The 23,561-nt window shown below is 39.7% G+C and overlaps 1 protein-coding gene across 1 annotated transcript in view; it reads left to right on the forward strand.

Moving 5' to 3' along the window:
• Positions 1–23,561, forward strand: part of trip4 (thyroid hormone receptor interactor 4) — a 63,749-nt gene that overhangs the window by 11,860 nt on the left and 28,328 nt on the right. The window contains exon 12 of the mRNA XM_053864749.1: positions 10,832–10,934. Within this exon, the coding sequence (XP_053720724.1) occupies positions 10,832–10,934 (103 nt within the window). The remainder of the gene's footprint in view (positions 1–10,831; positions 10,935–23,561) is intronic.

Consider the following 23,561-nt stretch of genomic DNA (forward strand, 5'->3'; position numbering starts at 1 on the left):
AAAAGCAAACTTTAACCAAGCTAAGAGCCATTGTATAATTTGGATTGCCATCATTGCATCTGCTGTTTGTCTTTCGTGCCCAAAGTGGCTCCTCATGAGGCAAATGTTTGGACAGCGTTTCTTTCTGTTTTGTAATGAGGAAATGATTTAAGATGGCTGGGTTTACTTGGTAAGTATTTATACGACGGTATTGCGGCCGTGCTTCCCTGCTAAGAATTTTGCGGGAATTTCCAGGGATTGGATGCACTCACTTTTTTTTTCTCTTGTTATTAGTAATCGTGATAAACAGCATCTACTCAGCCAGCCTCCACTTTGTGCTGAGATTCCTTTCACATGATGATATGTTTGTGTAATATTTTGCATATGTCTGTGTTAGAGCCAAACCATAGCCCATCAGCAGCACGACTTGGATGGAGATGGTTTTGCACAAGAGCCCCAGAAATAGAAAGTATGAGGCTCTTTGCTATTGCTGGCTGACAGATTTGCACTGAGCTCTTTCTCAGTAGTTATGGGCATTTCTTTAAATTTTTTTTTTTTTTTTTTTTTTTTTAACTCGTGACAGTGTGGTGAAGGTAAGTCTGAGGATACTGTGTGTAAAGCCGCAGAAGTCAAGAATCATTGACCATGGCCACACACACGCAGACATACAGTGTTATAAAGGTAGACGGACACAAGTCTACACACAGTTACACTCTGACACTCAGCCACGTAGGAAAGAGGGATTAAGAGGCATAAAATATAAGAACTGTTCTTCACTCCGGTCCTTTTCCGTTCTCTGCATCGCAAAAGAAGAGATTTTTATGAGTTTTATGCAGTGTATCATCTAAGACGCCATGTGGTACAATGATTAAACAAATGCGATGAACTGTAACACCATGGCAATGTGTCAAAGGATTGAAATAAGCTTTCACTTATTCATTATGATGCTATAGCTTTGCTAATTGTTCAGACCTAACATCATAGATTTTCAGCCTTGATAGACAGGAAGGTGAGCCAGTTCGACGAACAGGCTTACATGAGGCTGCAGAAGTGTTCACAGTACATTCCAACATACTTGAAAGATATACGTCTCACCACCCTACACATATTGATTTCAACACGGTGTACTCCTGGGTATTTGCTGCATGTGCACAAAGTCTTGTCTTGCTCATTCCTTTTCATATTCTGCTCATATTTATCATCATATAAATCATAGAGTAGCTTGGCTTGGGTCCTGAGATCGTGTCACTAATTCATTGTTCTGAGGGGCATTCAAACTCATCATCAACTCTCTTCAGAAATATTGAAGATATTTTGTACCATCATTTTGTCCAACTAATTTAATAATAGTTTACTGTGTTCTTTTAATACACCTCGATTCAGGGTCACCAATTATTTGTGTTCCATACCATACCATACCATTTAAGAAACCTAAAACCTGCGATTTATGTATTTGTTTCCCACTTACTCTTACTGAATACAGATGGATGGTCAGAATGGTTTGGAAAATATTCACCACAAAGGCTACACATTTACATGGTTCCCCCTTTCTCTCTCTATTCCCTCAAATGCTGAATTTGAAGAGTTTCATTGCCAAACTTAAAATAGAGAGATTCCTCTCAGAGCGCCTGAGTGAAAGAGAGCTGGATTCATGGCACTGATAAAAGACGGTTGAGGTGGAAAATTAGATGTTTTAATGCCTTACATTCCCTGGAACCTGGCTTTGAAGTTGAGGTTTGAAAGCAGACATGGTAATTGTCTCCAGGGGTCTTAGTGTAGTTGTGTGATGTGTACTTCTGTGGAGTTGTGTGTGTGCTGGCACATTTCCTTTTAATCTGATGGAAAACACTACTGTCTGACAAATAAAGTGGCATAAAATTGTATTTGACTCTGAAGCTGAATTACACATCTTTGTTGAGATGCTGTTCAATTGTCGTATTCAGTGGTCTCTGTAGTCCCACATTTTTGTCACCATGAACTCTGAGGACTAAAATAGTTTAAATACTACTCAAGATTAATTCAGATCAAATGACGAATTAATAAAAAAGGGGGCAAAGTGTGCAGATTGAGAATCTCTTACATCAGTCATGACACTATCTTTATTTATTTTTTTGCACTCTGGAGCCCTGCACAAGTTGCTATTCTGTCCATGAGCTTTCCATTAGCCAACCACTTACCGTGGAAGGATTTTTTTTTCTGTTTTTTTTTTTGTGTTTGTTTGATTGAGGCATTTAAGCAAGCCAAGCTGCAAATATGCAGCCTGATGTAGTTACTACTTTTCACTTGCAGATTCCTCCAACTAAAGTCTGAGCAACATTTGTGGGTGTGTTTCTGTCAAACTTTTGCAGTAAACTGCCGTCCTGAGTTAGGCTGTCGCTACACAGTAGGAGCATCATCGAGGGTGAGACAACAAATGTAACTCCAAAGAGGAATGTTAGTCTTTTGAAGATATTCACTCGTACTGTTATACTGTAGTGGCGCTGCATCTACGCATAATTCAACGTGACCGTCCACAATCTGTCCATGCTTGAGCCGATGCCTTACTTTACCTTGTAGCTGGAATATGAAATGGCTGCAGTCTGAGGTGCAGGAGGTAATACACTGCAAATAGTGGTAGGGGCAGCAGTTGTGTTGAGTCACGCCATAAATGACTGATTATGCCGAGCCACGATCATCATCCTTGCTGCTTGAGAGATGATGAAGAATGTCACTTGTGGAGCAGACAAACATTTTTGAATGTTATGTAAGTCATAATACACTAATCGGATGAGTGAATTTCCTCCCATCCCGTACTTTGGGTCATATGGAAGGTTTTCGTCATTTGATGTTTGTTTGTTTTCAAGAAACATCCTTTTAAAATGGTATCATCAAAGTTGAAAATTACATCAAAAAACAATGACTTGTTAAATTGTTTCATTTCGATTGACTCGACGTGGTCATTTATGCATTTGACAACGAAGTGGATTTTCATTTTTGCTAAATACATTATCAACTGCTAGCACAAGCAAAACCAGACCCTGTTAAAAGATCAACCACTTCTCCTCGCTGAGAGTAAAGACTGTTGGGAATCAGTCTTATTTTCTTCTTGCCTACGGGCCACTGCGGGTGGTGAACTCATAAACACGGGAAAGCGATGCAGGGCCGAGCCTCTGTGAATATGTCTGCAAATACGGACAACTACCTTAATATTAGCATTACTATGAGCCGAAAGATCTGCACGTTGAATGTTTTCATGAACACAGTGGTATCGAATTTCTGTCATTTTCATTTAGTCCAGCACTGATCTGCAGATGAACCCTTGTTAATGTTCTAATATGTAAATATGAGTATTACTAGGGATACGATCCTGGTATTGGATATCAGACCATATCTAGCCTCTAGAAGTGGGATCGGGCATCGGTGAAAAATTCCATTCTGGTGTTTATATTCTATGTTAAGTGCGTCCCACACCCGTCACAATGATAACATGGGAGCAGCTCACAGCTGATACAGTGTTGCTGAGTGGAGCGGAGTGGCAGTTCTCCACTCAGTCACGCGAGGTACTTGATGCATTTAAGGAGACCAGAGGGCTGTGTAAATCTGAGATCAGTTAACTCACATATACTATTTGGGCTCCCCATGCAATCGTGGTTCACTATTTGTTGCGGACTTGAATGAATGAATGGATGTCTGCAGCAGCTGCGCTCGTATGTGTTGAGGGAAGTGTTTTGTTTGATCATGAATAATATCAAATACACACAAGTTTAGTTAAGAATGTGACCAAGTGAAATGCTGAACTAAGGACCTTAGATCCGTGGATTATCTAATAAAAGCATCACTGAGTCACTGTAACTACGGCTGTCAATGTTAAACTTTTTCTTGAAGTAAACATGTGCTCCGATCATAAACTTAAATTCATCCTGAATCCCATGCTGCTTCGTCTGGCTGTGTTTGTCTCGCAGCCGTGCTGAGCGGGTCATAAATCAGCTGACAAGATGGCCCGCGTCTAACAGTCTCGTCGGACAGACACACGGGTGGATCTAATAAAATCTCTGTTCAACTGTGGAGAATTTCTTGTGTCAAAAGTGCAATCAAAACCACGGTCATTTAATAAGTGCAGGAGCACAGGCAACATTTGGTAACACTTTACTGTCACTTTTACTTCTTCACTTTTATTTAAATAAATACCAAGTTTGTAATCCCGCATTAAGTAATTTTTGCCTTTCACTCAAAGCATGACCAGTGTTATCCCACAGCGTGGAGCGAATACTTTAACACTGGTATCGGATCGGTGCCATTGCCAGCCCTTTTGAGGCACCCATTTCTTATGACGACCTTCATCTTGTGGTTAGCAGAACAGGCTTACATGCTTATATCATGCAACAGTTGGGCATCTCTGAGACTGTTCACCTGAATTCTAATGGATGCTCCAACAGAATGTAGCGCTTGTGATGTCACAAAGGCACGGTTCTTGTTCTAGCTTAGTGCAAAACTGTGCTGAATTTCACTTCAGTTTTTTTAGTTGTGTTTCACTTAGCAGACTATATATGACCATTTGACACTGTACATTTGTGCATGGTTCCAGAGGTGTGTCAGTTACTCTTCAGTCAAGATGGTTGAACGCCATTGTTTTGTACTGTCAACACCCCAAGCTCTTCCTCAATTTCTTTTGTACACAAAACTTATAAACAAAGTCGTGATAGCGTCTTCTTTTTAAAATGAAATTAAAGATAATTCGCACACACTGAAAGAAATGGCAGTCTTCTCATTCCTGCATTTTAATTAGGTTTATGCTTGAATACTGCCTTATCTCAGACGGCTGATATGATTGAAATTTGTTAGTACTGCTAATCATTTGGAAATATTGCATAAATTAATTAAATTCATCAACCGCTACTGTCACTTTACTGTCAGTGTATTTCATGAATGGTGAAATCTCTAGTTCACATTGTTTTATGGGATTTAATACCTGTCCGTCTTAGAAAAGTATTTTGAGGGAGGGTTTTTATAGAAATGTGTCTTTAATCTTAGTAATCTGCATCTATAATGCACTTATTTACAAGTTTTCTCTTTGACATTCAAACACTGAGCTGCAGAACTGTGGTAGTTCTTTTCTGTCTTCTAAGTTCGTTGAATAAACAATCCACAAAATTCTTGCAATTGCACTTACCCATATGAGTTAATATATGGAGGACAATGTAGTTACAAGCCTTGTGAGTATTTCAAACCATCTTTGTCATCACTTGTGCCAAATTTCCTTAATTTTATTTTTGTCAAATGGAGTGTTGCATGGTCAAGATGTTAAGCTGCCCTTAATGAAATCCAACACTTCCTGCAGATGTTTCACAGAAAATGTGACGTGAAAAGATTATTCCTTCAGATCTGCTTGAAGGCATTTAATGTGAAACAGATGGAGGAATGAGTATGCATGTAGTGCTAACAGCAAGAGGAAGTGAATCTGGAAACAAGCAGAATGCTTATTGAAATAGAAAAGCACTCCGAGACCATGTCATCGTGCATGAGGAATACGTCCCTTTTGTCACTGTTGCAGACCATTGCCAAGTCAGACAATCGATTGACTCAATTTGTTATACTGCATGCAAACACGGTTGATGTTCAATGTATATACAATGAGAAAAGCGCTCCTACGCAAACCTCCACAAAGGAGCTTCACCCCAGCACAATTTCCCATTGACAATGTGTCCTTCAAAAAACATCAGTCTGGCACAAATGGTCCGATCTCCAAATGTTAAAGAATCCTTTAAAAACATACTGGATTGAGACAGTGATCTGGATAAGTATTTTAAGTTCTGTGTACCATCCGTTGAAATAAATATCTCCAAGTGTTCAACACAAAGTGTCTAATACATAGGTTCTTGGGCAATAAACCAAAAATTGCCCATTACCCAAATTTACCACGATGAGCGACCTCATTTTGCCTATGTTGGTAAATTTGTTATTTTAGTAATAACAAAATATATTTTGTCTGTTGTGACCGTGTGTTCTCATAAGCATTGTGCATTCCCCTGTAAGACGGTGTAAAGCAAGTGTCGTCATGTTACTCCACCCACCCATCCAGTCAGAGTAAGAGGGGAACATTTAAGATATTAACATCGCAAATTCAACTATATCCATTCACCCCGTTCATCAAGCGACAACAATGCTAATTGCGGTTAGCTGTGCTATGATGCTCGCTATCCTTCCTCTGAGGTTGTCACGCCATCAATATGATCAAGGGTGGTCCTGGAGTGCAATACTCCGGGCACATTGGTTGGATGTTGGTTTACTCCAGATCCTTTTTTTTGCGTGCAGCCTGCTTCTGTTAGTAGAGATCTGTCTCTGTGACGCTGGCTCACAAACACTGAAACTATTTATTTCCACACTTTTACTACAAGTTATTCATGCACGTTACAATTTAACTGCAACAGTCAGGTGCTGCGGCTCCTTGTTATAGAACTTAAACAGCTTTGTGTATATATAAAGAAAAAATAAAATAAACCAATTACATTGTGGATAATGCATGAACTGAAACCAAGGTTGAACACATCATATTTTTTACAAACCGTGCTTCCCAATATGTCCAACACTGAAAGGGGGCTTTATTATATTATGTTATCGAGGTAAACAAGCCAATTTGCCATGATATTGATTCTATCGTCCTAGGCCTACTCCTGGTGCGATAACTGCTTATAGTAGATCTGCATCGAGATTCCACAAATAGTTTCAGGTTTTTAGACTAACAAGGTGTATAAGCTTCATCCTGATGTTATTGTGTGGTTCAAATTGTGGTGGTTGCTGGGTGATTACTTTATTTTACGTCTGGTTCAGTAAATATTTCTGTCATTTACTAGACCACAAACCGCAACTTGAAGCTGCTGTCTTTCGGGTAATGTAGTTTGGTTTTGCCTTTTTATCCTATAGATTTTTATTTGTTTGTTTTTCCATTCTGCTGTGTCCATATGATTCCCAACATAAATTCTGCTTTACATTCAAGATCTGTTTACCAGGGTAAGTGCTATATGTTTTGTATCAATTATAATGTAATTGTAAAAATAAAATGTGTGTGTATGTATATGATAATGCTTTACTCCCTCGCAGTATAAAATTAATGCTGTTAGTGAGTGTGGTAAGTCTTTTTATGGTAAACACGTAACAAGACATGTTAGCTGTTTTTGATTCCTGCTTGTGTGGCAGCTTTCCATCTCCAAGATTTGGTAGATCCTTGTTGCCTAATGGTGAAGACTCTTTGTGTTTTTGCTGTCTTTGATTACAACAAAGTCATACAGAACGGTGAGAAACCTTTTGCTTGCATGCGTAACATATGCGTGTTTGTCTACATGTGGCTGACTTGTGTTGTAGCCATGGAAAAACAAATGGCATACTTGTGCGTGCAGTAAAACTGAAAGGCAGTTACAGTGACGTTTCCTGAGGGCAGCTGCATTTGTTGGGGGGATAATGAATGCCAGAAACTGACTTGCGTTGCTTAGTGAACACGATAGATGAAAGAAGGATTGGCAAGCGATGGCTGTTGCATACAGTTCCCAACAACACCCTTTCACCTCCCACATGTAGCCCGTAGCTCAGAGAGAACCCATCTGTTTCTCCATTCCCAGGGAGAAACCAGCCTTGACAGCTCTGACTATGCAGTGTTTCAAAACTGCCCTTCCTGTCCTTGCGCCTCAGTTGGCATTTTGTAGTCCTCTATCTGTCAAAGTCTCTGCCCCTTGGTTTCACGCTCACCTTATACTCATATTATAAGTCTTTCTCTGCAAACAGTCTTCATTTTCTCTCTGTAGTTGGTTTTCTTCCCTCTATTTCATTCTGTGTCTCCCTCCCCCTTATTCCACCCTCCTCATTTTTAAAAGCCACATGCTCCCAGCCCGTCTGGCTCAGTTGCTCCCTTCCAATGAAGGGCTTTTTATTGGGCTGAGATTGAGTGCAGCCAAGCAACGCCTGGCGAGGACTGAGGCTGGGGGCAGCCTTGTGCTCCCCTCCCATACTCCCCCACTGCATAGCCTACTCCGAAAGGCTGTTCTGGTCTGGCCCTGTCGCCCAGAAGGAGATTACTTGTCTCTTCTACCCTTAATTGCCGACAGCAGCTGAAAAGATCCAGAGAGAGAGAAGAACATTACAGAGCGAGGGAAAGGGAAGAGTAGTCTTGTTGTTTTTTTGGGGTTTTTTTTTTCTCGCTTGACATGCTGGGTCTCCATGTTTGTCCTTTGCCAAATCATTGACTGTCTGCATCAGCTGTTGTGTGTGGATCAAATGTTTCACAGCCATTTTAAATCAAAGGAGTCACTGGTGAAATATTGTGGCTGTAGAGACAAACATAGTCCTCTGTCCCATTTTTGTTCTCTGATAGATCATTAGTACTTTCTACTTTTTTCACTGTAAAAATGATCACTAAGTTCTCTCAGTGCATTGTTAGGCCCAATAAAGCACAATAAAAATGTGTTTTCCCCAGTATTTGCAGTATTTGCTTGTCTATACCTATTAGTTATTTCATTACCTTACTTCTGAACCCTGAGGCTTATACAACGATATGGCTAATATATGGATTTTTACATTCTAAAGGGCATCATACTACCAAATTATTGAGCATTGTCACATCAAACTGAGGAAATCACAGGCTTTTTATTTGCATTACAGAGCTCAAAATGCGCTGTTTTTGCCCGTGTGTCCGAAGTTCCGACACCACTGCAGACACGCAGGTGTAAACTACGTATTCTGAGCTCTTGAATACAAATAAAAGACATGACAAGTTCATGAATCAAGTTCACAACATTCAGTCTCAGTTTAGTCGGTCTTGATGCTGGACCCCATTTTCAAAACTACTTTAGAAGTGATCATGCATTTTTAAGCTGAGTGCACCATTGACCTCTCTGCAGCCCAGACAGCACCACCCATGGCTTATAGACCGATACGACTTATGTGTGGTATCTGTTTTCCTTCTTTAATTTAGTGGGTGCAGCTAATAGTCTGGTGCGCTCTATCGTCTGGAATTTACACTTTTCTTTCGTAGTGGTATCCACTACGAGGGGGACACACCATGCACCAACACACAAACAACCTATGTTGCTCATAACCACGCCCAACTTTAAATGCTTTTCATTGACAGGAGTGTGATTATGTTGGGTGCTTCGTCCTAAATATGGAGAGATTCAGAGAAGCGTCTTGTTATTCGTGGTGAGGCAAAGCAGCAGATTCTACTGTATTCTCCTGAGCAAGCCTGAGTCTTGGTTTCACAGCCGTTAAAAAATATAATACGACATACTGCAAGGCAAGTCTCAATTTATCCAGGCCACAGCTTTCCTTTTTTTTCTTTTTCCCCTTTTTCCTTTTTCTTTTTTTATTATTTAAAATATTGCCATTTGATAATGGATTTCCATGTGGTGGTTTTCTTATTTCCACGGCATTATCATAAATTGTTGAAATAAATTAACTTTTGTTTTTTCATTTCACTCAACCATGTTTAAACAATTATACAAAGATATTTAGAAATTGAACCTATTTTTCAGTTTGAAAGCTCATCTTCATAGTTAATCCCCTGTTCGTTTCCATTGAGCATGGTTTCTTTGCTTGTGTATTGCTCATTACATTAGCCTAAGAAAACACTAAAACCTCTCAATGCTCTGTGAGTGTGTGTCTATTCTTTTTCCTTAGGCTATAGACAGCCTACTTTTTTTCCAAGTCCAGGATTAAGCTGAGTAAAAATGAACCCATTTCCACTCTGCTTCTGCTGGAGAAAGTCAAAATCATTCAGCATCCAAAAAGACTGTATAAGCTTCCCAAGAAAGGATTACTCCCACATGAAATAGAATATGTTTCTGTTCCAGGTCTGCCATGCCGACTATTGAATTGGCATTTTTTGTCCATTATTAAGACCAGTGGTGATGAAAGCAATCAAAATAGAAACTTGTCTTTCAATAAGATGTTGACATTCTGAGATATTATGGACGACTGATAGCAGTCATGCAGTCCAATTGCAATTAGTGTGATTCTGTTACAGGGAAAAATAATGGACTCTTTTGCCTTTCCCATCCATATTTAAAGAGTGTTTACATATTTTATCGGCAGTGTGTTGCACTCGGGTCTACACGGACCGCGTTGGAAAAAAAAAAAAGCCTCTCTATCATCTGCACTCAGTTTGTCAGGAAGCATACAGATGAGCTCCGACTCTGTTTATTTCCCTTAAAAGCCCCTGAATTTGTCCCAACCTCCAGCGCTCCTTTGAGTAAGATAGAGAGGCTATGAATAAGAGAGCTCTGGCGAGAAAGGTAAAAGCATGCTGTCGTGAAAAGAGTCGCTTCCTGGCCAGCTAGATGCAATCATCGGCACTATCTGATAGTGCCTGAGGAAATTGGATGAGCTGAGAGCCCTTGGCTGCCACTGATGGGAAAGATGACTCTTTTGTCACTGTGTCAGTAAATTCCCTGCTCTCACCTGAGAGACTAATCTATAGCAGTGGTCGGGAGAGATTTTCTCCTGTCTCCAGGCTTATGTAGACCGATGTCAATTATGCGGTGTAAAACATTTCCTTTGGAGGATGTGGTGTAGCTCTGGTGCTTATCTCAGTCCCAAAACAATTTCAGATCAACAAATAATTGGATTGAAATGTTTGTACTCTTGAGGTTCACCCAAATTCTGTTCATTTTATTCTTTACTTTTTTTTTACTTCTGACTCAATGCTGCAGAAGTCACCTTTTGAACGCCTTTAAAGATATTGTCAACAACTGACTCTGACTCAACTGCAGTATGTCCTAAATAGATATTTATAAAATGAATACATATTTTGTCACCAAACTGCTGTTGAGAATTTTCAGGGGGTTTTCATTCCCAACTCATCATTTCTGCATTCCTTCATTTCCTGCAGTTCCCTGATACCTGCGAGGAGTCTGCTTCCCCATTCGTCTTCATCTGCACTCACCCCCAGGAGCTTCTGGTGAAATTCCCCATGAAAGGGAAGCACAAGATCTGTAAGTTCTTCTTATATCATGGCCACATGCTGGTTGCTAAGGGTGAAATTGACGTTGTTGAATGGCATTTCTCCCCTTCAATCTCTCACAGCCACCGATTATTTTGCCTTAAACATTGTCTCTGCCTGCTGTGTGTCCCGTATTGTATCTTTATTGAAGGACTGAGCCATTGCACAGGCGTTTCAAGCATAGTCCTACTTAGGAGCCATCTGTAAGCATGGAGTTGTGCATGCAGTTGGGTTGCCTAGGGGACAAGCAGGTCTTGAATGTGCAATGTTTTTGCTGTATTGTGTGATTTATTATAGAACTCACGAGCATTTTCCCATTGCTGCTATTCCTTCTCCTGCAAATATTGTACCTGCAAGCTCTAGTGTTAATATTTCAAGACTTTCCAGAGAATATGAAGGCTTTACTCAGCTCTAACACCCACTATCCACTGAGAAAACAACTTGTCATTTGACGAAAGAAAATGCAAGATGACAATCAGACCAGGTACCGAACTTCGGCTCTACCATGGCACTGACTGAAATTCTCGGTAGCGAGTGTCGGTAGTTTCGGTACCCTGATGGACAGCTCACAAGTCTCCCGCAGTCAGTGTGTGACATGTTTTTAAATCTTTTCACATGCTCACTCACAAGACTAGGTATTTCTCATAAAATACTGTTCACTCACACGGTACCGTAAGCGCAGCGGAACATTTTGCAAGTTGTGGCTCTAGAGTCGGCTGTTGGAGGTAAACTACCGGAGCCCGCTCATGTTTAAGAGCCTTGGTTGACAGACGCATGCAACGGAGTTACGTGTGCACAGGAGGGAGAAACGGACTGCTGCACTGCTGATGGGATGTGACTAAATGCTGTTTAGACGAGGAAAGTGAGAAAAAGGCAACAGTGCAGTGTGTGAAAGAAACATATTCGTAAGTGCAACTTATTTTAGATAGATCAGCAAAGCATGCAGCACACACCTCAAATTTAGTCTTCAACCAGTACAGGTCGTGAGTGGACATAAAACAAGCCCCATATTATGATGCATTCGTGAGCTTTATTGGTCAGTTTGAGTAAGGATGAATATTTCTGTTGTTTAATATCCATTCTTTAATATCCAACACCTTCAAATGTGTAAATTCATTTTCACATATTCTTTCATATGCTTTCACTATCAAGCTAGAGCACTGTTTACTTCACATTTCGTATGTGAATATTACCACGTTTTCAGTATATTCAATATAAAATGGCTTCAGTTCAACATGTATTTAACAAATCTATACAGGACAAAAATTTTGAAAGGCTTTTATTTAAACTTTTACTTTTTATGAAATCGATATTGAAAAAGTTTCGTTCAGGGACCTGTATCGAAGTGAAGGTATCAGTGTTGGTACTGATATTGAAAATTTTTGATCGACATTAGCTGTGTGTTTTTTAATTCCTTTATTAAAATTCAGCAAATCTCACCAAAAGATGACATGACAAACTAATCCTATTGTCATAGATGTATGTTAGATGAGTAAACAAACTGAATACAGTGTTCAGGTTGCAGGAACGTTACTTCTTGGAGGGATAGTCTTTTTGTTTGTTTTTGCTTTTATGTTGATTCATTTATTTGATTTTTTTTTTAGTGCAAAATTTTGACTACTTACCCGTGGGTTTTGTGTCAGAACACGCATTTTTGTCAGCTGTTAGACACAAACAGCACGTTCGTTCCGTTTTTCTTATAATTGAATCACCTGTGTTACAGTTTTTTTCCAGTTGCTTTGATCCATCACTGACAGTTTTTTAGAAAATGGCCTGTTGAAGCCACGCTGAGACTCTGTAATCTAGGTCAAGAGGCTGTTACTTTTCATGTTATATAATTGATGTGCTCCGTGGGAGATTTTTTTTTCATACGCTCTTAAAATGAGCACGCAAATATGTGACAGCCTTAGCAATATAAGGATATCATTTGGTATCTTTAGCTCAATTATTAGCCTAAATAACATGTACATATGATTCACTCCACCTTTGCACTCCATCTCAACTAATTTGTTTTTCACCAGTCGACCTTCCACAATCTCACTCTCTGTTTTTGCCCTTTCTTCTACCTCAATTCCCAGTGTGTCTCATGGGTCAAGGCACGGTCGCTCATCTTGCTCATGAGTCATTTTTGTTCCACCCTTCGCTTGTATTGACAAAGGCTGTTTGTCACTGTCTTCATATTTAAGCGGATGTCTCATCAGAGGCACAGCCACTCCTCTGTTTTTAGGTGACAGTCCCAATTAATGCTTATTAATGTCCCTTCTTGCATAGGATATTTAAACTTCAATGTGTGTGCTGTGATGTTTTTTAGTTCAGCGAGTGTCTGCTACTTGCACAGATGGAAATATGGAAACATTTGTTTTGGGTTTTTTTTTTTTTTGGCTTATTGAAAATTCTTTTCATGTTTTCATCCTCATTTCTTGTTACCCTGGCAACAACTACATGTTACAACGTTACCTACTGTGCTGCCACTCTCAACACTGTGAAACCATCCCCCTTCTGCACACTCGTTCCATGTGCTCTGGTTAATTTCAATAAGTAAATTACTGCATTTTCATATTCTTGAATGAGCTAGTGGGCATGAATATTTTTAAAGAAGTTCCGATTTGTATACTCAACTGCTTTACAGGGGGCTTATATTTGCATTGCGTTGGTTAGATGCTTTTATGAGAATTCATTAGACTTTCCAGTGTTATTGTGATCTTTTTAAGATATGTCTGATACAGACAGTTTGCTCAGTCATTTGCTCGTGGCAGAGTCAGTGACATTTAAAATGGCATACAGCCATGGCCTGCTCCCTTTAATAAGGGATGTGCATTATGGTTTATGGTCGTAGCGTGTGAACGTTTGTGTCTGTGCACATGCTTCTGCGTAACCTGGAGTTCAATGTGGGTGTTGAAAGCTATTTGGCTCACTGACACGAAACCAGATTTTCTTTAGCTTTCCCTCCGAGCCATCTTTCTCTCCCCTGATGTTTTAATTGCCTGGCATCCTTTGTGTGCACTTGGTGCTGCTTGGAAAGCAAAAGACAGCATCCACTTTTCACTCTCCCTGCTTTTTTTCCCTCCATGTTGAATGTCTATGCAAACCACATTTACGTGTTGAAATTAATCAAGTTTGACCTCAGTATTACGTATATTTATCGTTGAGTTCAGTTAAGGTGATATACAGTACCGTATATTTACCAGGTGTTTTTGTGGAGAAATGAAGGTGCTTATGTGAATGCTTTTCATAATGCGCTAAAATATCATCTCATTCGCTGTACATCTATGACTAATATTCAGACAACACACAATTAACATTCAGCATCACTTTCTTCATGGCTGAATTACTGTGTTGCTTGAGCTTTCACAGCTCCACTCACAACGTGCTGTTAATCTTATTAATCCGCTTGGTGCCCAATTGCCCACAGGTGAATGCAGGTGCAAAGAAGCAGCAGATACATGAACACATCACTCCACACAAGACACACATGCTATTTACAAATGCCACAAAGTGCTGGAAACAAGCGTAACAAGGGTGCAGTAATTTTCTATTTTTCACAGACAAGTAGCTTCAGAGAATTGAAGTGATCTGAATATTGAATGAGAAGGGAGCTAATCAAAATAGTTTACAGAATCATTTGATTCTTTTTTATGAGCCTTAGCTTGTCTGTCTGTTCAGCTTATTTATTTTGTTCAAGAAAATAGTTCATTTGTTGAAAACCACCTGGACAATCTATGCATATGCTGATGTACAGTACTATATATATATATATATATATCCTGGTGCTGCGGTTACATAGTCAGTCTATGTGCATACATTTTTTTTATTGCTGCATGGAAGGTAAAACGATGAAGGTAAAAATTTGGACAATAGCAGCACCATAATTCAACCCTAGTACTGACCATTTTCTTGAATTAAACATGTTTGGAACTACGATCACGAATAAAATCCTTCAGTATCTGAGTCGTGTCTCTCGCAGCGCAACGGAAGCGGGTCATAAATCAACCAATCAAAGGTGGCGTGTCTGCAATTACATCTGGGCAAATGCACTTGTGGATATAAACCAGACCTGGGCAAAGTGTGGCCCGGGGGACAAATGCGGCCCTTTGACTGTATTTATGTGGCCCCCCTGGAATCAGAGTAAAACTATAAAACTGATCATGTCGGAATATTTCTGACAACTTTGTCTTGTGCATTGTTTTTTGTTCAATATGATGCACATGAAACATTACTTTCTAATTTGATTATTTTTTATTTTTATTTTTTTTTAGATTTCCATTTCTTATCACTTAAAATACATCAGAATTGAAAGTAAATTTTGAAATGAATAAGACACATCAAGAATCTTTAAATAGAATGTGGTTTAAATTAAATAAAACACAACAAACCAACATTTTGTGCGCATTTTTTAATGTGTAATTTCATAATCACACATATGATGTCATCACTTACCCTCTCTTACCCTCCTTCCTGTGGGATTGACGGCCCTTCTCAACTGTCACGGTATATAACATGGCCCCTGAGGAAATATAAGTGCCCACCCCTGATATAAACAAATAAACAGCATCAACTGTTGAGTTAAAAACGTACATTAAAACTACGATCATTGAACTCTATCTAGCACACTCACGCACGCTTTGTTGTCAGATTTCACACGGCACAGCGCTGCTGTTTGCGTAATGCTCCAGTTGCTCTTTTACAGTCAAATGCAAATAACATCTGCACATATTGTTTTTTTTTATTATTATTATTTACAGAGCTCTGTAAAAAAACAGAAATGGAATTACATACCTACGTATGGTATCGGATGTTGTCATGAGTGAGCCTTTGACAAGTACAAGTACTGTGAAGTAGGCACAGTTTCTGTGCAAGTACCAATGCAGTAACAGTAGCTGTATGATTAAGCCTCCTTAGTGATTTCTGTGTGATATTTGTGTTAACAAACCTTGCTCTTAAAAACGCCATCCCGCTTTGACTGATCGTCTATTCAACTCTTTTTCTATTGTTATTAAGTGGGGGCACTAGCTTGTGCCTTTTCTCATCATGTGACATGACCCTGCCACACCCCACTCTCTTCTTCTGTTGCCAAGCAGCCAGACAGACACACACCACAACTGATGGGCTTTGGAAATCAATGAACCAGCACCTCCACTTTGACATCTTTGATGTATTACAAAACCCATATGCAGAGAGGGGCGCCATCCAACTGCCTGAGTCATTTTGATTGGTTGGGTCTAGTGCTCAACAGCAGTCAACAGTCGGATTGTGTTGGATTCATTCAATGTTTCATCTGTCATCTTCACATCCAATAGTCCCCTCACTCATTAGCAAGAGTCCTGCCCATCCACGTGAGTCATTATTGACATGACATGAGCATCTACAATACATTGAGTCAAGGATTATCTCTGTGCACACTGCACATCTGGCTTGTGTCATGGAACTGCAATGGTTCCACTCTGGCTGCATCACATACTGATCCTTGACATGCACATGCAGTAAAAATAAATAAATCTATGTGGCTCAATGCACACTAAGCTTTTGCACCTCTCTTTCTTTGTAATTGCTTAATTTCCTTATGTGAAATCAAACCAAAAGAAGGCGTGATGATGGCAATAAAACCGATAAGACACGTTCTGAAACGTATTTCCGTGGTGGTCTTGTTATATACTTTACCCCCTTCTAACTCCCCTTTGCTCTTTGTCTGATATGCACGGCTGTGAAACAGAAAAGGGGTTAGGGTGACTGCAGTCCTTTTCTGTTATTTATTCATGGATTCTTCATTTGATATGCATGCCTTCTTCCAGGACTATCAGGGAGCAGAGGAGAATTTGCTGCCTTGGAGGCAGTCAGGACCAAAAAAAAAAAAAAAAAAAATCAGGTTTCGGCTTCAATGAGCCCAACGGATGAAGGGAAGCGAGAGAGGCAGATAGAGAGGGAATGAGGGAGCAGGGTTTCATGTGTTCCCTAGTAAATGAGAGGCAGCCCTTGAAGGTGACAGGCTGTGTTTATTACTGATCTGTCAGCCGGTAAATGGGGAGCGAGGAGAGAGCTGAGCTGTTGAGCAGAGAATAAAGCACACAGGCATCACAGCCTTAAGCAATAGACTTTAACTTAGCAGATCCCTCAAGTCCCATTGGATTCAATCATAACATGTTTGATAGATGTGTTGTGAGTAGCATGCAAATAGACAGTATTTTCCCAAAATGTGGGTGATTCAAGGAGCCCAATTGAGGTAAAATTGTCATGCAAGTGTGTTAAGAGTTGTTGGGAACCTCTTTTGGTTTAGTGCAATTGGCGCTGCAACAGTTTAACCTCTTAATTGCCAGTGCGCCTGAGTGGCACTGAATTGTTTCCATCACTGCCAAAATACTTAGCCAACGCATTCCCCCATTGACTGGATGAGAATATGCAACGGTCGACCTTTGATGGACCGTACATTGCCTTGGTTTTGTTATTGGGGCTTATGCTGCAATTGTCTGATAATATCAATGATCAGGCAAAATAGGAATGACACATATGCATCTTTTATGTGATGTTTGAAAAAACAAATGTGCTTGCATTATAATTAATTTATCTAAGAGTGATTATTATTGTCGGACATCTATGTTGCATTGTGTCATTGACAACATTAGATCTGATAATTGGGGTCATATTTCTGGCCGTTGATTAATTGTCATAGTACTCTTATTTAATTTATACTCATTTTCTGTCCTCAATATATTATTTGGGCTTCACGTTTTTCTTTAAATGCTTATATTAATTATGGGCATAGCTACATAATTATTATTTATTTATTTATTTATTTTTAATGCTGCTCTATGAGCCAGATGATGTTTTTTAACTAGTCGAAGTCAACATTCATTCTTGCTCCTCACTAGGACAGCAAAACTTTGTGTCTGCAACAATTCAGATTGGGCTTGAATTGAAGTCCTGAAAACCAATCTGAAAACCTTTTGAACCAATGTCTTGGGCCTTTGAGCTGCAAAGTCAATTTTACAATGAATGTGGTTTAGCTTAATTGTTGTGCCGAGGGTGATCTACTAGCTGGAGGCCTTTTTAATGTTTGGACTTAACTTAATAATGTCAAAAACCCACTTGTAAATGGTCCCAATTTGCAGAGGTGACTCTTTGTATTGTTAACATCCACAAAAATGATGTTTACTTTAAGTTTGATTTGTTGAATTCTCTTTTCTTAATTAAAGCTAAAGTCTGTCTCTTGGACATGTGGATTTTATGTCTGGAGAAAGTCCACATTTTTGTAATTCATGCTCACTCAGCTTTGACGTTTTAGTTGCATTTTATTGCAAAGCAAAAAATGTTGAGCATTCTGCCTCAATAATGGCTGATCATTCCGTGCACAGCACAGCACAGCTCCTGTTTCCGTTGCGTTGTCCATTCTTATCTCAACCTGTTCAATGTTTTTTGTCGAAACAAAGTACATGTATTGGTATCACCCCTAATTAGTTTTCACTGGAATGTTTTGCTAAAGAGGAAAAAAATAATGCCTGTGTGTGTGTGTGTGTGTGTGTGTGTGTGTGTGTGTGTGTGTGTGTGTGTGTGTGTGTGTGTGTGTGTGTGTGTGTGTGTGTGTGTGTGTGTGTGTGTGTGTGTGTGTGTGTGTGTGTGTGTGTGTGTGTGTGTGTGTGTGTGTGTGTGTGTGTGTGTGTGTGTGTGTGTGTGTGTGTGTGGTCTTGTCTTTTGATACTTTTGCAGACTTATGCAATATCTGATCAGACTTATGCCATTATCTAATACTTAGATAATGGCAGGTATTATTTTTTAAGTTTAGTGCTGGATTTACCTTTTAAGTTTTTGTTTATTTTTGGTGTTAAAATTACAATTTTCTGACGTAAAAATAATTACAATGTAAAAGACAATGAAATAGCCATATATATATATATATATATATATATTGATGAATATCTGTATCATGCTTGTCTTGTAGGCTTGTATAGTGTGTCACTGCAAAGCGGGTTACCAGATGTTGCAGCAGTTGAGCGATTCCCCGGAGCAAGCTGTTATGGATTTCAAGTGTATTGCACTGATGAAATAGTGATAGAGCGAGTGATGCCTGGTTCAGACACTCCTCAGTCTTGAAAGTAAATTACCTCCATTAGATTTTCTATTTTTCTCCTCAAAGCATTTGCACTGTGGGATTTCAGTTAATATGTTTAGCTGCTCCCCAAAATTCTCTGTGGTTTGTGAAGTAAACCTCTAGTCATTCATTTTCAGTTACTTGATCCAACCGGCTTGTTCTCCGCTGCAGTGAGGCTGTAGCTTTTAATTGGATCAGGTATTTAATAATTCATATGGAGGAATAAGGAAACACAAAATGCCGAAACCGCATTTGCATGCAGAACTACTGACTGTTTTTTTGCTGCTGTTTTTTAGTGATTTACTAGCAGAGCATGGAAACTGTTCATAATTTGTCTTAATTATGTTCAAGATGATGTTTTTAATGTCACTATTAAGGAGCAATACAATTTAACTCAGATGTGTCCTTGGTTTGAATGACAACGGTTATCAACCAACTTCCACGAAAACTGCTCCGTTTATGGTTGACATTCATTATTATATTTATTTCATCAGTCTCCTTTAAAAAGAACGTACATTTACTTAATTGTTTTGATGTTAAGTTAAAGAACTTATTTTGTGTTCCTTTCCTGGCGTTCTCCTGTTTCTAAATTATTCAGAATAAAAAATAATTCTTTCCATGAATTAATGACGAGATCTTGTTGTGGAACAAGCTGAGTAAATAATTTAACCCTTTTGTTTGCTCCTTTTTATATACGAACATGGTAGAAAAAAATATATATATATTTTCCTCTGAACAGTGTGATGCTTTCTTTTTACAGATTTGTGTTGTGTTGTAACTCAGTCTTGATATTTGCTCCTGGCCTTACTTTCAATTTTCCCCACCTTTGTGCTCATCTTCTCCCCATCACTTGGTCTTTGTCTCTGTCCCAAGCCTGTCACAGTGATCAAGCACTGAGAGGGTGGACACGAACAGATGCGGTTCGCAGGCTGATCGATGGTCTTCATTGGTGAAAGATCACTCCCGTCTGTGTATTTGGGGCCAATAAATAGAAGCAGTATAGAAGCAGAAATAAAATCTTGATGACTTTTTTTATTTCTGGTTATTGTCTACTTAGACGGGTGTTTATCTCACAGCAGTTTTATGTTTTCAAAGGAAGCAGAAGTTACAACTCCTTTTGACTTCATGTTGAAACACTGTGACATTGTAAATGTGTTTTTCTCTCGCAACTATGTCAGGGAAGAGTCACTAAGCGTTCCACATCGATGTCAGGATGTCACCTGTGTGCACTTGTGAGAAAAATCAACAGCAGTAATTTCCCTCTGAGGGAGCTGTCAGCTTCTCATCAGCTGTTAAGTGTTATCACTTTTCCTGTTTTCAAAAGAGCATTTGATTCTTTCTCTCTCACTCCCTCTGAGAAGAAGCAGACAGATGTAATAGCCATAAGCCTCAGGGGGGGAGACGCCACAGATGTGTCAACAAGGCTCGACTTTTACAGCCCAAGTGAAGTCTGAGCAAACAGAGGCTGTAAAGAGCACTGTGTGGTTGAGCAGTGATCCGGGGATCTGGTTGCACGGTGTTGCCCTGGGACTCCAAACAGACCGTGACTCTACTTCTCATTACAAGAGCGTAGGTCAGACCACCCCAATATAAAAAATAAATAATGCAGGGGAAAACCTGAGTGCTGCCACTTCGCTGACAACCCCCGTGTCGTCCATGTGCAAGTGGCTCAACCTTTTATAGACCTCACACAGGCTATTTTCTGTCAGCACCAGAGCTAATGATTTTATTATTGATCGAATGGCATGTGTTTACTTTAAAGTTAGGAGTTTCTTTACCAAGAGAAAATATGAACGCTGTTGCTATTAATGGCATTCTGTTGTGTGGGTCTCAATGTATTTTTCAATTCAAATTGACATTGCGATGCAATAACATCCTATTTTCAAAGGTTTCGTTTCAAAAAACAATGATAATGAAAATCTGCCGACCCGCTCCACCAGTCGCAGAGGCACTGTGCCTTGACTTTAGTGGTGACAGCACGGCTGATGACCTAGCAGGAGCGGTTCAACAACAGTTTTAAATTATCTGGACTGTCCAAAACGTTTGCTCTGTAGTACTTTCCTTATTAAATACCAAGCGAGATCATCAGCATGTCATGGTCGATCGTTGCGGTAACATTTCGGCGTCTTGTGTTTTTCAAAGACTACCTATAGTGTTGAACTTAAATATATCTCGGATCCCCTTTGCTTTCCATCGATCAAACCCCCTGCCAGATCCATTGTACACTATATGAACACGGAAAACACGGGTTGGGTTTATATTTTTTTTATGTGCAGTGCTATGCCCCTCGATGATTTTAAGTTAAATACAATTTTACTACATGTTTACAAAGCTTAAAGTCAATATTCTTCAGTGATTAGAAGTCTTAGTTACACAGAGATATGTTATTCATATCAATGATTGTATCAGATTTCATGTTGGTCATTTCTTGCTTATGTTTACTGAATAATGCAGAAAACAGACTCATCATTTTGTCTGCATTTGCTTAAGAGTTTTTTTGTTTATTTTGTTACCTCCATATGTTTTACCCCTTCATGACGGCTGTTTTTAGGCTGTTTAGCTTGAGCTGCTCAAACCTGTGTTCTACTTTGTAACCAGAGGCAAGAGCCCTTGACTTGCTGGCCCTAAAGCAGCCATTTAAATTGTGATTAAAAATTAATGGTTGGGTACGAGGCAGGAGTGAGAGCGTGGGGGGGGTCGGAAACAGTAAAAGCTCATGCAGAAGGATAAGCTTTGGCAAAGTGAACAACCCAAGCAGCAGCTGCTCCCTGACACAGGGTTTGAAAGTCTTCTCACTTCTATGTTGTGTTTAACGGTGCACTCCTCCTCCATGAATATTGCATTACCGCACAATAGGGATGCTGCGTTACCGCCTGCTGAGTATTGGGCTGAATTGAAGCCATGTTGTTGAACAGTCCAAGTCAAGCCTTTCTCAAGGTTTTGTCCTAACTCAACCAGATATGGCTTATTTCACTCGAAGAAGCAGTTGTGTATAAATCACCTCGCAGCTTTTTGCAAATGTTTTGTATTTTGGTTAACAACCAGAATATTTGTCCCATTAACAAAAGCAAGCAGAGAGCTTGGCAGCTGCTTTAATAGTTGCAGCCAAAATATTACCTTGAGCCGTTCGGCCCATAACCTTAGCAACACAGACAAGTGGTCCTTTTCGGAAGGGACTAAGACCTTGAAATAAATTATCAAATAACGTCAGCCTGGTTAGTATTTCGGTTTGTAACTTTGTCCTGCTTTTGCTAACATGTCTTTTAGGCTGTTTAGTTTCGACCAGCCGTTTTCCTTCAATGTGAAGAGGTTTGTTCTTGTAGCGAGCAGATATTGCTGTAGACATGTGACTTTAAATCATAAAAAAGTAAACGCCATTTTTTAAAATTGACAACAGTAAGTCTATCATTCAAATCTATTCAACATGGGCTCATGTAAAACCATTTTAGCATCCATTCTATTCTTTTATTCAAATTAGTCGCAGCTGTGCTTGGCTGCAATCTGAGCCACAATGATTCCTTCCACCATTTATTACCAATAACTTCACTTTGCGGCTCTTAATGTGGCCCACGTCGTTCTTGGAAAGATAAAAAGATTTTTGCTCTTATTCGTTAGCAGGAATTGTACGTTTGTGTACAACATTTCAAGAACCGCCCTACTGTATTATGTAGCGTATGAACTTGTAACGTTCACCTGCTTCTCCAGGTTTGAAAGAAAAATATTTAGGCCACTAAATTTATGTGTACTTTTTATTTTTTATAGTTTGCAAGACGTCACGCATGGGTTTACTTTTGATAAGAAGGAGGTGAGGGGAAGGATGGTGCGCACTGACAGGTGGAAGGATGGTCAACGTTTGGTGGGTCTCGCAGACCAGGATGGCTGTTTCCTTTTGAATAGATCAAGGTCAACCGAAAGCCCTACGTGACTGGGGTACCTGCAGATACCAGGAGCTTTTCTGTACAGGAGGAATTTTGTGGCCACTAGTACTCTTTGGCTGCGGTGTCGCGCCAAAACCCATTCACTTCTTCACATTTTTAATCTTCTCCTCCCTACTGAGTGTTTTGTTTTGGACTTGGTGACAGTGAATTTTCAGGCGATATTCTTTGTTGTATTTTGGCTTGTCTTTGGAGAACGAATTGGGGGAAAAGGCAATAATTCCATTAAGCTGCTGACTCCGATCGCGTCAAGTTGTCGCGGCTTACATGCTGCAGAGAGAGAAGAACTACTCAGCTCTGTGAAGAGGGGGCCGTTGTCAGTAGAGGAAGGTGGTGATGAGCCGTTTCAGACTGGTTTATTGAACTCCGTACGCCGCAATCGAACTGACTGATCAACTAGTTTAACTGAAGAACCTGAATCAGCACTTCGGAGCCACAGTTGACCACAGTCACCGTCATGGAGCCATCATCATTGTTAACACGCTTCCGTCAAAAGATTAAACTCAGACTCTGACTGAAGACTGTGGGAGGAAACCGGAGAAGCCAGAGAAAACCACCGGTCCAACTAGGAAATCAAACCCCCAACCTTCTTGCTGCAAGGCAA

This window comes from Synchiropus splendidus, chromosome 5, assembly GCF_027744825.2.
Source record: "Synchiropus splendidus isolate RoL2022-P1 chromosome 5, RoL_Sspl_1.0, whole genome shotgun sequence".
NCBI lineage: Eukaryota > Metazoa > Chordata > Actinopteri > Syngnathiformes > Callionymidae > Synchiropus > Synchiropus splendidus.